Source organism: Brachyistius frenatus, unplaced genomic scaffold (assembly GCF_029030835.1).
Source record: "Brachyistius frenatus isolate BFR_SWC_R1_liver_20210118 unplaced genomic scaffold, ASM2903083v1 Contig_61, whole genome shotgun sequence".
Lineage (NCBI taxonomy): Eukaryota > Metazoa > Chordata > Actinopteri > Embiotocidae > Brachyistius > Brachyistius frenatus.
In genome coordinates, this window is record NW_027210660.1 from 1,185,001 (window position 1) to 1,201,843 (window position 16,843).

The 16,843-nt window shown below is 40.7% G+C and overlaps 2 protein-coding genes across 4 annotated transcripts in view; both read left to right on the forward strand.

Moving 5' to 3' along the window:
• Positions 1-11,029, forward strand: part of LOC138625280 (endophilin-A2-like) — a 12,202-nt gene extending 1,173 nt beyond the window's left edge. The window contains exons 2-9 of one of the 2 annotated variants that reach the window (XM_069706097.1): positions 4,343-4,411; positions 4,589-4,805; positions 5,041-5,174; positions 5,426-5,584; positions 6,886-6,989; positions 7,410-7,543; positions 7,634-7,690; positions 8,480-11,029. In XM_069706097.1, coding sequence (XP_069562198.1) covers positions 4,343-4,411; positions 4,589-4,805; positions 5,041-5,174; positions 5,426-5,584; positions 6,886-6,989; positions 7,410-7,543; positions 7,634-7,690; positions 8,480-8,667 — 1,062 coding nt within the window. In that variant the 3' untranslated portion in view covers positions 8,668-11,029. The remainder of the gene's footprint in view (positions 1-4,342; positions 4,412-4,588; positions 4,806-5,040; positions 5,175-5,425; positions 5,585-6,885; positions 6,990-7,409; positions 7,544-7,633; positions 7,691-8,479) is intronic. The other variant, XM_069706099.1, reaches the window with a different exon arrangement.
• Positions 11,030-11,190: 161 nt separating this feature from the next.
• On the forward strand, positions 11,191-16,497 carry stap2a (signal transducing adaptor family member 2a). 2 transcript variants are annotated; one of them, XM_069706101.1, is made up of 11 exons: positions 11,191-11,508; positions 12,408-12,479; positions 12,865-12,984; positions 13,074-13,130; positions 13,205-13,356; positions 13,453-13,584; positions 13,686-13,755; positions 14,511-14,613; positions 14,712-14,807; positions 14,886-15,014; positions 15,099-16,497. In XM_069706101.1, the coding sequence occupies exons 1-11, from the start codon at positions 11,263-11,265 to the stop codon at positions 15,152-15,154; spliced, it is 1,233 nt and encodes a 410-aa protein (XP_069562202.1). In that variant the 5' UTR covers positions 11,191-11,262; the 3' UTR covers positions 15,155-16,497. The 2 variants fall into 2 exon arrangements, with proteins under 2 accessions (XP_069562202.1, XP_069562201.1); XM_069706100.1 differs by having other exon boundaries at positions 14,712-15,014.
• The last annotated feature ends 346 nt before the right edge of the window (positions 16,498-16,843 follow it).

Genomic DNA, 16,843 nt, shown 5'->3' on the forward strand with positions numbered 1-16,843 from the left:
CTCATTGACCAATATGTTTTGGTGACACCACAGTACAATCTGCTGTGAGGTGTCTTCTTTGTTTCCAATTATAGAAATGAACTAACCTGATTAATATGTTGATTATTTTCTCGATTATTGATCCTTCTTTTTATTTTTAAAATGTCAGGAAATATATATATATATTTTTTTAAAAAGGACTAAAGGAACCAAAACACATTCATATCTATGAAGCTGAAAATCAGAGAATTAAAAAAAAAAATTCCACAACAATGTGACTCAAAATTATGAATCAGTTGTCTAAATAGTTGGTGTTTCTTTTTCTCTCAATCAACTAATTGATTTACAGACTAAACGTTATAGTTTAGTTCAACTGTGAACATCTTGCTGGATAATATCATGACATATATATGTATACAAGTTATTTTTGTAAATCACTCAGCCTATTTCCACACCCCTGTATTCTAATTTATAAAAGAAAAGTCATGATCTAATGTTAACTATTTACTTTCTAACAGGAATCTATAATATGATAACTACCTGCGATAACAAACGGGCACTTGGATGATTTATTATTCCATACAATATAAATTTCACTGTCTTGTTTTTATTTGGCGATACTGCTAACACTGCTGAAGCCTTTATTTTGTAGTATAAACAGCTTTCCTTTTTACAGAGTGGCTGGCATAGCGTGCATGTAAAACCTGAAGCACAAATTGACACAGACACCAGGCGGCTCTGGAAGTTAGAAGAGAAGTATTTGTACAAATAGAAGGGACGCTTTGCAAATTCTGTGTCAAATGTCTGATTACCAGATTGTGTGCAGACTTTCACAGTAGTCTACGCCTCGGTGTCACAACGCTGCATTATTTTATTGAGCCAGGTTCTCAATCTCAAGGAGTATCCATCTCGAATAGGACAGAAAGGAAACATTGGATTCTTGAGGCAGTCAAAAGTTGAACCCACCACCACAAACATGAAACTCAACAAGTCAAGGCCTGAAAACTGGTGGCCTTTGTTTTGACGCCACCATCCCTGCATCCAGTCTTTGCTTTGGCTTTGCATTTTGTGTTATGCGCAAGTGATGGCTTCTTGCTCAGTGGGTGTGTGTGTGTCTCATTTTGAGTTATGGAATCCTAGTTAAGTGGATATTCTACTGAAACCAGCCTCCACCTATTAATTATTAGTAATGAGTGCACAGAAATCATATATTCCATATAAGCTCTTGTAAAACCTGAGCAGTGCAGGTAGATTACCAATAACCAACTCTAAACTATTGGGACATACAGTATAGCTGTAAACATATGGGACCTATACTGAACATCTTGCTCTCTATTAGCACATGTCTGGCCAACAATTGTGGCATCTTGTCATTCAGGTGTCGAAAAGAAAGAAACTCAGGGGGAGGAGGATTATTAGTTGTGTAAACTAGTTGCCAAACAGGATCCATGTCAGAATACCATAAAAATATACGCGATAGAAATAATGTTTAAATGGAATAACTGTAGTCAGTAATTTGCTCATTATACATACGAAGTTTGCATAGCAAGTTTGCATGTTGTGTTTAATATTGTGAAGCTGTAAACTCTTTGAGCCAGTTATTTTACTTATTTCAATTTGGCTTTCAGCATTTAATAAAAATTTTAAAAAAAAACAACTTGTCTCTAAAAGGTCTGTAACTAAAATTCAAGCTCTTCCACATAGATTACATTCCTTGGCTACAATGGGATTGACAGGTTTATTAGTCATGGTGGACAAAAAACGTGTTTGGTAATTACAAAGCCAGATGAAGTACTGAGAGCATGGTTAGATTTCACACCTACAATGACAAGACATAAGTGACCCAAACACTTTGGACTTAACTGCATTTATATTTATATTAGTCTCAAAATGTGTTCAAACCTTCATCTATTTTACAGTCATGAACAAACACGATCTATTATGACTAATAACACACAGATCATTGTATTGTTCTTGTCAATATGAATCCCAGTGTGGATCGGAGAAAATTTCAGAAGCTTTACGATCACAATTGTAGGTTTTGATGAAGCTGGAAAAGGTCACATGGTAATAACAAAGAGTCCAGATATGTATCACTTCACAGTTAGTCAAATTCTCCAGGAATGGACATCATTGAGTACCGCTGGTAAACATCAGTGTTCATGAATCTACCGTACACACAAACCGTAGTAAATGGTTGCATGGAGGAAGGCGGGGTTCTCCAAAAGAGAGATCACTTTATGCCTGATGTGTCACAGAGCGCCTTGACACTCCGCAGTGCTCCTGGGAAAATGCTTTAGGGGCTAATGTAACTGAGGTTGAATCGTTTGGGAAGAACGTGCTGAGCTACGTATAGTGTATAAAGAGCACTGCTTACAAACATGAAAACATTGTCCAGTAGTGGGAGACTTGTGGGGGAAGCATCATGGTTTGGGTTGTTTTGCTGCCTTTGTTTGCCATCATCTGGGGGGAAATTGATTTCCCAAGTTGATCAAGGTACGTTACAGGATAATGTCAGAGTGGCTTTCTGCTCAGTAGATGTTGGGTGAGGCATCATGATGGATTCAAACAGTAAATTTGCCTTTTTGAGTGGCTTAGTCAGGGCCTGGACCTTCAGATGATGGAGACACTGCAAGGCTGTTCCTGCCAGATGTTCTTAGATATGGCAGACCTGACTAGGTAAGGAAGGTCTAATCCACACTTTACTGAAACACTTTTTTGCTTTTTTTGTTTATTGCTTCCAAAGAAGGGTTGACTAGTTATTTAATCAAAGGGTTCATCTACTTTTTCCACCAGCACTTGAAGTAAATGATTGTGTGTGTTCAATGAAGACACAGTCGGTAATTATGTATTTTCCACTTTGATCACGCTGTGTTTGCCCATACTTTGTGACCTCGAGGATCAGATCACATTTTATTACAAATGAATGGAAAACCCCAGGTAATCCCCAACAGTTCATGTGCTTTTTCTTGCCACTTTACAAGCCACACATTCACATCTCGTACCTAAAGATTGCAACTTCTTAATCGGGGAACATGCAGGGCTGAATTATGTCCCATGGACCAGTTAGCAGTGGATACTTCGGGCTCTTTCAGAGCGACTCAGTGCTCCATACAGAAGCATTACATAAACAAGAGCGATGCATTGATCCATCTAGTCATACAGTTTTATGTACAGCGTGGTGCTGACAGCTGGACTGAGTTGAACCAAATGAGAGCGTGCACACACAATGAGTCTCTGTTTGGCCTTCCAGTCAAATGAGTGAGAGAAAGATGAAGCTAGCATCTGTTTAGTAAAATTATCCATGGATGTGGCTGTAGTGTAGAAAAACTGCAGTGTGTGTGCTGACATGGTGGAAAAAGGAAAATCTTTTTTTCATGATTCTTATGGAATGACGGTCCTCGGTACAGAGGAAAATCTAGTTTGCAGAACTCATTCCCTCTCGCAAAGTAGAGGAGGTTGCTCCCCTGACGGAAAACATGGACATGACTTGGAATTTGTGAGAATTGTGTTCGCAAAAACAAAATGGTGGAAGACTTTTAAAGGTCTGGTTCAGTTCTCTTTGACAACAGGTTTCTGCCCTTCAGAAGTCCTCTTCAGCAAACGGATTCTCCCGTCAGCTCCAAGAATTCTGTTTTGCTCAAAAGTTTGGGCTCCCCAGGCTGATTTTTTTTTTTTTTTTTAAATGAGAAGAAGTTCACACAACCCCTGCAGAGAGCAGACATCAACAAGCCTTTCTTTAAATATTCACACACTGTTTCCTTTTTATTTCATGAACTTAAAAAATAGGGGAAACTTGAACAGTAATTGTGGCATGTGCAGAAGTAGGATCACTATTTCAATGCTTAGTAACTCAACTTTGACAGATATCGCAGCTTGCAAATGTTTTTTGTAGCCAACACATGTTATTACTTATATCATTGTGGAAATAGTGTAATTCAAAGCACCCCGAAGATAGGGCTGTTCTTCATTTTGGTGTTGTCACAGTTTCCATTGTCATTTCTAAATTACATTTCAGACGGTGAGAAGTTCTTTGATATCTTCCCTTAGCACAAATGATTCATTTTCAGATGTGCAGTCAGTTTCTTAGAGGACTCAATGTTTGTTTACTGTTACCACAAAGTTGTGCAGAGTCTGAGAATGTATTTATCCAGTGGTTTGTATGCAGCTGTAAGTGGAAAAGAGGAGGCAGTTTGTAGAATAAATCAGAATAATATTAGAAAGTCAAAAGAATCCAATGTTTTTTTAACCTTTTTTTTTTTTTTATATATACATGAAATATTTTATAAGTAATCCCCCATGAGGACCAGTAAACATGCTGAATTCAGACTGCTTCATTGCTCTGTTTGCTTCATGTTTGCAGCTGGTGAGTGAGAAGGTTGGAGGTGCAGAAGGAACAAAGCTGGATGAAGACTTCAAGGAGCTCGAAAGGGTACTTAATGTATTTTAACGTAATACTTGCGGTTCATGTTTTGAGTGCAAGATATTTTCTTAGTGTGCAGTGAAATTATGTTCCTCAAGTTTCTTTGATTCACAAACAGTCTTAAAGACGGACATCACTGCTCATGCACACAGTTTATTCATTCTCATCTCTGACGTGTCCCACCAGAGAGCCGATATTAACAGCAAAGCAGTTGTGGAAGTCATCAATAAAACATCAGAGTACCTGCAGCCCAACCCAGCAACAAGAGCCAAGCTTTCCATGCTCAACACTGTGTCCAAAATCCGTGGGCAGGTGAAGAGTCCAGGCTACCCCCAGCCGGAGGGCCTGCTGGGGGAGTGTATGACTAAATATGGACGGGACATGGGCGAGGACACCAACTTTGGTAAGAACAGCAGAGTCAGCTGGAGGATGAGATACAGGGTGTAAGAGATTTAAAACTATGAAAAGAGACCATTTGGAGTAGGGTAGGGGGAATGTGTGTGTTTGTTCAGAGGGTGGCCATGAATCTACACATATTTATTTGTGTTTTAACTTTCCTCAATAAAGACCAGCTGATTGTTATAGCCATAACTTACAATGACACACACGCCCTCATGCTGGTTTTGTGTGTTCTGCAGGTGGGGCTCTAATAGACATAGGAGAGACAATGAAGAGGATGGCCGAGGTCAAGGACTCCCTGGATATTGATGTGAAGCAGAACTTTATCGACCCACTGCAGGCAGTCGCTGAGAAGGATATCAAAGACATTCAGGTAGAATAGCTCTGCATATGCAGGCTAGGCATCGACTCATGAGCTCTGCAGTGCCTGTGTTACATATTACTAGAAGGGAAAACAGTCCCGATACCTTACAGTGGAATTACATGCACATGTTTGAGTCACAGTAATGGCAACGAAGATTTCTGAAAACTGTCATGAACAAGTGAAAATACTTTGATATTAATGTAAAAATGTATATTCTGTGAAACCTCGTACTACAAATCATAACTCCTTTACCCCCGCAGCATCATCTGAAGAAGATGGAGGGCCGTCGTCTGGACTATGATTACAAAAAGAAACGTCAGGGTAAAATCCAAGATGAAGAGATCAGGCAGTCCCTGGAGAAGTTCCATGAGTCCAAAGAGCTGGCTGAGAGCTCCATGCACAACCTGCTGGAAACAGATGTGAGTTGCCACCAGTCTCAACTTGATTGACTTTGAATAGCAGATACCACATATAAACCTGCTGGGTGTTTTTTTTTTTGTTGTAATTTGATAAATTAATAAAATAAATTAACCTTCCTCAGATTAACAACTGTTGGTAAACCTGTGACTGTTGTTAATGAGACTGATGTAAGTGAAGTATTCAGCGGACTAATGTAACCTTTGTGGCCCTGTGTAGGACCAGGAGGAGGGGCATTTTTCCATAGTTTGATTGAGTAGCTAATTTAAAAATGATATGCGTAAACTGTTCATCTGCTTTAGTGCTAGTGTGAGACAGTACGTATTATTCCACCAGGTGAAAATATACAATCAGCAGTATACATAATGAGCAATATTTAAAAGAGACCAAATATATTGTTACCCGAGATATGTTCTGAGTTTTTAGTGCATAAATAACTTGACATTTTACCCACTGGATAATATAGCAGCTCAGTGATGTCAGCAGGTTCCGTGTCAACAATATTGCCATTTATAATAGGTTTAAAAATATGTGTGTCGTCTGATTCAGTCAGTGCCAATGAAAATACTACTTCACTTTTAATAGGATTTAAGATTTTGGGGATGCTTTGAAAAAGTTATGGTTGGCAAGGCATCTGTGTGCAAATACATACAAGTCCTGTAACATTAGTTTTCAGTATGGTAACAGAAGAAATGCATTCAATGCAATCTGTGCTGTTGTTGTGATGTAATTAAACCATTTATGGCTGCAACATATGGACAAACTGCCATACTCCATAATGGCACATTAATGCAGTTAATGTATTGTATGAACTCAGAATAGGGGGGCAAATTAAGAAACACGAGGTAAACAAAACGAGGACTGAAACGTGGTTGCTAAACTCAGTCAAAAATATGTGAATGATATAATTAGATTATTTGACCATGTGTGTCCTAGTTAGTGTCTCTGACTACATGCTTTAGAAATGCATGCTGCTGCTGCTCACAGCCTCCCAGTCAGAAAGACAACCGTGTTTAAGGACAGAATGTGTCAGCTGACATGCCTTGTTTTGTTCCACAGTGACTTGCAGTATACAGAACTCGTCAAACCTGTTTGGATTGATATTTTCTGCTTTCATGTCATACTGTGCTTCTTTTAAAGCTTTTCAATTGAAGCCGTCCTGTTTTCTGACTCAGTGATAAACAAATAAGACTGATAAGAAAGGCGAACGCAAACAGCTAACAAGTAAAGAATTCACTGAAGGTCCAGAGCTGTGTGTGTTTGGTCTCGTTCTAAAATAGTTGTTGTGTTCGTGCACATGTAGGTGGAGCAAGTGAGTCAGATGTCTTCTTTTGTGGAGTCTCTGCTGCAGTACCACAAACAGGCCTCACAGATCCTGGAGGAGCTGTCTGACAAACTGCGAGAAAGGTCAGCGCCATGACTATTTTGGGAAGATGACTTTCCTTTTGCATGTTGAGGCTGGGTCCTCTGCTTCATGACGAGTCAGCCGATCCCTCTTTTCTTTTCTCCATCTGATTTCAAGTAATGAACGTCAAGCAGCAGCTGATGCTGAGCACAAATCACGTTTTTTTTTAAACACTACATTTCTGGTTCTGTAGGTCTAAATAATTTTGACTTATTTAGGTTTATACTTCATTACAGAAATGAAATATCAATTTTATTTTGGAATAAACAAATTGAAGTAGACTTGTTTTGCTTCTGACAATCTACTTTTAGTTTTAGTCACTGGATGAATGCCCACAAACAAATGAAGTCTTGTATTTATAGTCGTGCTTCCTTTACTTGTGGGCTCGGAGAAGTAATGTTGTTGATTCTGATTATGTGCAGGGTAAATGACGCTCAATCTCGACCAAGGCGTGAATATACTCCCAAACCCAGACCAGTCTTTGATTTTGGAGAGGTGGAACAAGCCAACGGAGGATACCCACCAGCTTCATCAAGCCCTCCGGCTTACTCTCCTGGTAAACCATCTTCTCTATATTTTGCAGAAGCTATGTGAGTCCGTGTTCTTCTTATGACTGATGTGTCTTTCCTTCTGCAACATTAACTAGCGGCAGCACAATTTCCAAGTCCATCCTTCCAAAGAACCTCCGTCAAGAGACGACCGTGTGAGTGGACAGATGAAGATAGTGTATCACTCACGGAGAACTTGAAATTTCTCTACTTTTATTCAGTCTGTTGCACATCTGTGTGGCAGAGCGGTGTATGCATGTCTCTGTGGTTGTAAAGGGTTTTATTAACATTGTTGAATGGGGTTTGTTGGGTCCGCTGTCAGTTGTCAGTGTGTAAATATGACTCTTACTTCCTAGGTTGCAGATATATAGCATCATCAGCAAACCACAGCATATAGTTTAACTGATCAGTTGATTGTGGTATTTTAATCAAAGTTGTCTAATCTAAAATTGGTTTGTATTTTGCAGTGTTGTGGTTTGGCTGACTTGTATGCATCTGACGCCTGAAACTTCTGAGCCTCAAGAGAAATCATGACATGCCACAAGGTTTATTTTACAGATGTATTTAGGTGGTGTATCTATTCTAGAGGAAGTCCTTTTTAAAAGTCTTAAACCTATAACATGGACATGAAATGAAATGATTCTGCTGTGTAACATCAGTACATTGATTTGATCTTGAGCTTCAGAAGGATTCTTGATTAGCACGCTGATGACTAATTTATGAGTCAAAACATTTAACACTTCCTGTTTCATGACTTACATTTTATGGTCTATTCCAGAGTTCTACTGAAACCATACTGATGACACCCTGCCTCTAACAAAAAGCTTCCACAGGAGAATATACTAAACTAGTTGAAGGGAAATTGTCACAAATTGTTTTCATGGAGTGACTGTTTTTCCTCTCTCCCTCCTTGCATGTCTCTACCTCTGTGCGTCTCTCTGCAGCTGAGCCGTGCTGTAAAGCCCTGTATGACTTTGAGCCAGAGAACGAAGGAGAGCTGGGCTTCCACGAGGGCGACATCATCACCTTGGTCAATCGAATTGATGAGAATTGGTTTGAAGGCAGCCTTCGCGGAAAATCAGGATACTTCCCCAACAACTATGTCGAAGTGATGGTGTCTCTGCCACACTGAAAAGCAGCATGGAGGGAATGAAAAGGAGATGATAGACAATTATCATCTCTCAATAACCAAAAGATATTTTCTTTATTGTAATTAAAGGGTGAAGATCTCAAGACGGCAACCAATGTTTTTTTATATCAAAGGGTTATTTGAGTAAAGAGAACACTTCTGTTAAGATTTAATGGATTTGTTAAAATATTAAGGATTGTTGGTTGTTCAGTTAGAAAAATGTTGGCATAATGTTTGGGTGCATTTATCATATCCTGAGTCTTTATAATCATTCTCTATGCACCTATGCACTTTGCACATTAGACCTCTTATCACAGGACAGATGAGAATGGCATCTGTAAAGACATGTCCAGCAGTATCCACAAACACTAAGAAGTGCGCCTACTTTATTTTTCTTATCCTATTTTATATTCACATTATGGCCTATCTTGTTCTTTGTATAATTCATATTGGTACTACACACATGCATATATATGCATGCGTTTTGTTTTCTACACTCTCATTTTTTCCCTTGTACTCTTCAGCCTTCAGTACTGTTATGGACTTGAGAGAGTTAACATGGAGGATTGGCTGACTTTAGTCAATGTTTGGGACTATCCTCCACTGCCATCTGCTGGTACTACGAATCATTTTTGGCTGTTAATATGAGTGGCACAGTCAGGATTTCTGTCACTCATCACTATTAATCCTTGTTGGGTGGGATGTCATAGGTGTCAAAATATTGTCAAACATATTTACATAAAACGACTAAATAGCCGGAACCAATCTGATAATGATGACTGACGACTGTTCTGTAAGTGCACGTTTGCAGACATTCGATGGTTTTGCATTCGCAATAAGTTTTAAATTCTTAAGGGCTGGAGGGGTCCATGAATACAATTGGTTTTTTTAAGCACTCCACCCTCATGTTTCTTGGCAAATGTCAAAGAAAGGTTGCTCAAATTGCAGGAGGCTGCTGTTTGTAATTGAAAGTGTTTTTCATACAGCCCGATGCACAAAATTAAATATTGACGTGATTATATGCAATGCTGACCTCCTTCTTCCCCAAATATTGTGTAGCATCATACCAAAGCCAAAACCATATGTTCTTTAGTTCCTCTATTTTCTCAGGCTCTATTGATACTGCTGGCAGTGTCGCTCACAATGTTTTGTTGGACTGTTTGTTCATGAATATCTGTCTGTGATTGGTTTTGCCCACTTAGTGCTGGGGCAGGCTTGGCTTTAGAACTCTAACCTTTAATTCAGAGCATGGAAATTAATCTGATGTGTGTTTGGTGTTTTTTGTACCTGCCTCAGTTTTCAGGCTGAAACTGCACCAGTCCTGATAGAAAATGCTCGCTCCTAGTGATTGTGTACTGAATTTACAAATAATAAGGAAAGTCTGTACACAATGGCTGGTTTCAGTTCCAATTAAGCCCATTACAAGCAAACTATGAGCTGTCAGGGTTTGTGCTGTTCACTAAAATGCCAACTTTCTCCTCTTGTCATGATCCCCTTGTTTGACCGCCCCCCACTCCACTCATCTCTCCCATCTCTATTTAAACTGGGAGCGGAACAGACAGGTCTTTTCAGCAGGGAAGGGCACACAGCAGTGGATTTATGCCCTCCCCCACTAGTCTTTATTCACCACCTGCCCCTCTACCCCTACCCCCTTTCTCATTATCTGCCCCATCCCAATCCCATGGTGCCTCTGGAGGCCAGGCTCCTGAGCCATACTTGGAATAATATCCTCGTTGCATTCATAGTATGTGCCTCTTAATGTTATATGCATGTCTCCTGTTATTTGTGGTATGTTTGGGTTTGGCTGTGCTGAGTAATAGCTGGGATTCAGGTGTGTGTTTACATGCCTCATTACACTAAATCAAAAGTCCTCCGTTTGAGAGAGAAGGGGGGTCACGGGCTCAGGTTGAGCTATTATGCAGCTTGTATAATATTGATGATTAATAATGCTTAACAAAGGGCCAAGATCAATGTTTGTGGGCTGCTGCTGTCACAGCTGAAATAGTTGTCTGAACGGTGCATCTGACATTACCAAACACTAAATCCTGTCTTACTTTTGCAATATCGATGAATGAAGTATTAACAGCCTCAAAGCTTTATTTCCTTATGCACAATCTTAATGGAATTTTCTGTGTAAAAGAAATGTACCTTCTTTGCATGTGTCTTCATTAACGCCTTTGTGTCTTATGCAATTTCTTGTTTTTGTAACTGTGACACTAAGAATAGGCTAAAAATGGGATTATCCTGGATTAACTTTAGGATGTATGGATTACCTCTATACCTCTATACTAAATGTAATCTTGTATATTGTATGTGTATGGATGCTCTTCGTTTGCTTCTTCAAATAAATGTTAAGTAATTTGTCCCCTAGTGTGTCTGTACATATAATTACAACCCTGTATTTTTTAGTTGAAACAATTTAAATGATATGGCATGTATAGAGATTCAGAAAATTACATAGAAGTGGAGGATTGTATTTTTTTTTTCTTTTACTTACTGTTTATTTTATTTAAATGTATTCACTGAAATCTCATAAATTGCTCACTATACATATCTATATTTGGGGCATCATCCCCCAACCTTCAATTTTTAATCTGCATGACCCACAGACCCGGCAGGCAACATCAGCCAGCTGTTGGATTACTGCCACAGCACTATCTCATCCGGGAAGGCGTGTCAGTCCCCGAAATACTCAGCGCCCCTTTGTCCTCGATCGGTGCCCAGCCAGCGACACTCATGGCGGCTGCACCCGTCAGGCAGCGGTCCGGACCGGGGGGACTCCGGGCGCAGCTCCCGCTCTGCTACTACGAGGGATACCTGGAGAAACGAGGACCGAAAGAAAAGGTGGGTTCGGCCGGTGCAGATCAAGTGCCATGTTGTCTGAGTGCATGCTGTAGAGATGGTGGTGGACAGTGGGAGTGGGAGTGGGAGTGCGTGTGTTTGCAGCGCACACCGGCTAGTCCACCATTCCCAGAGAGCTGTCAACTTCCTTATTGTGCTTGAATGGGCGAGGCCAAACTACTCCGGTGCTGCTGTCTTTTTTTTTTTTTTTTTAAATCATTATTCTTACACAGAGGTTCACTCTGGTTCTGTAAGAATATGGCAGGCAAAGCGCGCAACAATTAGTGAACTAGTCACAATGTTTGAATCGAGGATTCCCGATTGCTGTTCAAATGTTGCATGTCATTATAATTACGTTACGTGAACGATACTTGATTATGTCTCTTATCTTTTAAAACAGTAAACAGCATTCCTGTCAAGCATTTTCCATCCCTCAGGGTCCAGAGCTGACTCCTTTATACCCTCCTTTTGACATTCTGACAGCCTGATCTCTGAGGTGCATCTCAGATATGTCAAACACAAAAGTTACACTCAGTGAAATTGACAATATGCTGCAATGTTGCCTAAGGATTATTTTTCTTGTTTTATTTCTATGCGAGGTGATAAATAAAGAATGGGCCACCATCTCCCGCAGGCCCACCCGTCTGTCATTAGGCTCATGTCAATGCAATACAGACATGTAATGTGAGCATGGCTCAGGTGCGGGGCATTGCAGTGAATCGTGGTCACAGATTGACAGCAGCTGAGGCCCACAATCCATCCATCTCTGGGGACAGGGAATGGGGTGATAAAAAGGGAAATATCCATTACGCGCACACATGAAAAAACAGTAGTGTTGTTGCCTCACCATCTTATCTCTTTTTCCACGTTTGCTTTTTTCTGCGTCCATTTGTATGTGACAGGCATCCAGGCGGCTGTGGACTTGTCTGTGCGGGAATTCTCTGTATTTCTTTAATAATGCCAAGGACACTCATGTAAGTTGCAAACTGTGTGCCTTGCTGATTATGTCCTCTGTGCATAGAGCTGCTACAATTAGCAGATCATTTGGTTAGTTGGTCAGTTTGATAATCAAGTCATCTTTTGGGCCATTTTTAAATGGGAAAAATGCCCAAATTATTCTTAAATGTGAATATTTCCTGCTCCCTTTTAATCCTCCATTATAATAAACTGGATATCTTTTTGTTATGGCCTGCTGTTCGGGACAACAAAAAGAAAGACATTTTAGGCGGCACCTTTGGCCCAAACAGCTAATCGATTTGTTGAGAAAATACTCAAAGATTTATCAATGATGAAAATAATTATTATTTGCATCCTTTTGTCGACTGCTGACACCGAAACATATTTGTGTGCGCGTAACAGTATGTGGAGAAGCTGGACCTCAGCGGGTTTGTGTCCCTGAAGGATGACTGCAGCCGGGACAGGAACCTGGAGGCAGCCAGGCTCATCCTCCGCATGAAGGACGGGGAGATCAAACTCACAGTATGCCTCTCAACTTACACAGTCAAACGCCAATACATTCAAATGAACACATCTGTTCGAGGAGTAAAAGGGACGTTGTCTTTTTCCAGGCACCCAACTTAGAATCGCGGGAGCTGTGGAAAGGTTTCCTCTACTCTGTTACTGATGTAAGTTTCAATCTTTTGTACACCTGTCTGTTTCTTTCTTGTGCTGTCTGATAATTATTCTCTCTTCTGTCCAGCTGAATGTACCATCCTGCCTCACGTTGCTGCCAGGGCAGCTACAAATGTTAAAGGAGGTGGTGGACAAAGAAAGGTCCAGGCGGAGAAATCGCAATCCTGCCCGAGCCCCTCCCTCACCTCTCTCTGTTCCTTTAGTAGGAGAGATCCCAGCGTGAGTTCTCCTCTGTGCTGCATCAAAACGAGCACTGCAGCATTAGTACCCGCTGTGTGTACATGACCGTATTAATATCATGTGTCTGTCCTGCAGGTGTTTTCGTCCGGTGTCCCGAACGGAGGCGGAAGTCCTTTTAGAGAGACACCCAGACTGCGGCAACATGTTGCTCCGTCCAGGCAGAGACGGATGCTCCCTGGCTGTCACTACTCGACAGGACCTCAATGGGTAAACACCTGCTGAACATCTGGACGCCGAAGTTACTAAAATCACGAACACCACATTCAATCCAACTGTCATGTGTTGTCTGTTTCTCCTTTTGGCTGCAGGTCAGTGTTCAGACATTACAGAGTCACTCAGAGGGACCAGGGTGGTTACATCATTGATGTGGAAAATCCTGTAAGTGTGTAATATTTGCAGATATAATTTTATAGTTTAAACATTTCATAAGATTCATTTGTTATTATTATTGACTTATGTATGTTATGACAGATTTAACATAAGATCATGAACTTCTTTTTATAGATCCATCAATACAACTTTTGCAGTCCTAATACCAACACTCTTAATCAATACTGCTTTGATAACCATGCTCTCTTTTTATAAATATAATATCTATATCTGACTGATCAGAATCAATTTAATGTAGATAAGAGACCAAGATAAAGATGTGGCAATAAAACGGCGAGTCCACGGCCTGAACCTGATTCAAAAAACACAATTTACTAGAACACTATTAAAGAAACTCTTTTAATGTTGATCAGTCACATTGTTAATTAATAATAATTGGTCCACTGGGCCCACACCAATCCTGTATATTTGATCGAGACAGAAAATGCATAACAGATTTGCAATATCCAAAGTCACCTATTTGCTGCTGCAAACCTGAGAAGCTGTCCCTTTGCTGATAAAATCACCATTTCTGACTTGTCAAAACCAAAAATAGTTCTTTCTTCATGGGTGTGCATCTTCCAAAGTTTGCTGAGTTTTTACATTTTCGGGATCTCGGGGAATAAAGCAACAACTCGGCACATAGGAAATCTTTTCAACATTATTTGAAAAAGAAACGTAAAACATGAAAATGGAAAATCTGGGTGACGAGATGCAATAAATCAGATAAATTAGGCATTTAATACAGACGTTTCCTCTTTCAGATTCCCTGTGGTACACTTCATGAGGTCATCGATGCCCTGGTGGAGAAGACAGCAGGCACTCTACAGCCTTTTCTACTGGAGGAGCCGTATGAGGAGAATATCAGTGAGGCGACATACATGAATACTGAACTGCTTTTGTCTGCCTATGCCTTTTATTCTAAGTGTTACTTCACAATCGGTCACATTTGTTTGTGTCATCAGCATATGTTTCCGCCAATGATGAAAATGGAGAGCGGATCCTCCACACTGCCCCCTCCAGCCCCCTGCCAAAGGCCCCGGCCCTGCCTCCGAAACAAGGTTTGTCTCCCAGTCACACAAACCACACGCAGGCAGAGACCGACACCGATGATGATGCCTGCTTTCATTCCGGTGCAGATCGTTGGTCCACTAGCCCCCTGTCCAGGTCCCCGGCTCCGGACCGTCGTATCCTGACCTCATCAGTGCCGGCCTCGCCCACCAACCCGATGAGGCGCCTCATTCTCTCTCCTTCACCTCTGGCGCAGAGTGAGTAGACAATGTGCCCAGTGTGTCTGAAGCAGTCGATGTGCAGTTGTTTCAGCTCAAAGGGTTTCTACTGTGTCTTCACAGCGCTCAATGAGGAACTGAAAATAAAGCTGGAGAAGAGGCGAGCCAGTCAGGACTGAGGTCCTCATGAGGAACTACTTCCTGTCACAGCATGCTCAAACTTCGGTGCCAAACCTCTTCTCACTGCAGCTATGTACTCATCCTGTGCCTTCAAGGTGGGAAAAAAAGGGACGAGAAAACCACCACCAGTGTTCTGGGCTCATTCTTTTTGTCTCAGTATGTCGTTGTTGGACTTGACGTGAGTAAACTGACTCTGATTAGCGCCTTAAGAACAAGACTGGCTGGTTAACACTGGATTGGACTCATCCAAATTCTGCCTGCCTTGGTTGGGAATTGACCCACTTGTGCTTTGTCCACTTCCATAAAGCTGTTTACAAACCAAATAGCACAGTGCCACAACAACATTAAGTCTACAAGAACTATAAATCATTACGACTGACATCTCGGAATCTATTGGAGAGGTGCTGACTCATACCGGACCACCAGCTGAGCCGGATGTTTTCCTGTCTGAGCCCACGTCTGGGTGCTGAGCTGCTGATGTTTCTGCTAAAACACTGGAGACTATAAGAACAAACAAACCGCAGATTGCCAAGATCAGCAGCAGCACGACGAACTCGGACGCTTTAACTGCTCTCAAAGTAAAATAATCCAGGCATGCTCGGGTTTCAGCTCAGAAATTCTCTGTCCTCACCTCATTACATGCAGCATGACTGAAAACAAATATCCAAATACAATCGAGCTGTCCAGAAACTGAAAACGGCACAATCTCTGTCTGCCTGCTGCTCCGAGTGCAATTTGTGACTCAATGACAATGATGTGACTCGCTCAACTTTAATTGTACTGTTGGTGCATATTTTGAAGTGTTTTCTTATTCTCTGCTACTGTGTACGTGCTATTGTATGGTGCTATGACTCACCCGAGCTGAGATCTGCCTGGAAACCCCAGGTGATTTCTGTTCCTCCTCAAGAAAGTCACTCTACTGTATACTGTATGTGAGGGCGCCCACTAGTGGAAGGGCTGTCAACCCTTGAAGCACACTGTCTTTGGGTGTGAGCACAAGTACCAAACAATTGGTATAAAGATCAACCCTCTGATGTTGCAGAGCCAACATGACTTTTTGCTTCATCTCCGTATTATGCCACACACATATCTACCTTAATCAACTGAGAACCGATTTGAAGGGTGCTTAAAAAATAACAAGTATTTCAACATGTGAAACTCATTTCTGTTAAGTGGCCAGTCCTTCCAGATTAGTATCAAACTGTGATCTGCTGATTTATAAGTGTCTTCTTCCAATGAACAGTTTCTTGTATGTTTGTACATTATGTGTTGTGTCTACTTGACTTCTATCAAAGAACAGTGTTTGTTAGATATTGAGGGCATTAAATTGTTTTGCATGGATCCATTTTTCCTTGTTTTGAATCAATAGCCTGTTTCCTTTGAAACTGAGGAAATTAGATAATGTTGGAATAAATCAATTGCAGCAGTGGATGATTAGAGAGGAGACTGAACAACCAGCTGTGTTTTATTTTTAAGGGGATCCATGATCAAGACATGATAATATTTACAGCAGATAGAAGAAAAGGGAAAACATGCCAGCAAAACTTTTACAAAAAATATTTTTTAACATTACACACAAAGATAAATGTATTTTTCATTTTCCATATTCTTTGAGTTTAGATAATCATTCATGATCTCATACACACTCATTGTATGTTTATGTTGGAAATCAACTTTCTTCATGTTTC

Bases quoted from the DNA above. Each gene is read 5' to 3' on its own strand.
- stap2a (XM_069706100.1), top strand. From the start codon at position 11,263: ATGACCCACAGACCCGGCAGGCAACATCAGCCAGCTGTTGGATTACTG. The intron at 12,480-12,864 runs GTAAGTTGCAAA...TGCGCGTAACAG, and splicing joins ATAATGCCAAGGACACTCAT to TATGTGGAGAAGCTGGACCT. The intron at 14,614-14,711 runs GTGAGGCGACAT...TTGTGTCATCAG, and splicing joins GCCGTATGAGGAGAATATCA to CATATGTTTCCGCCAATGAT.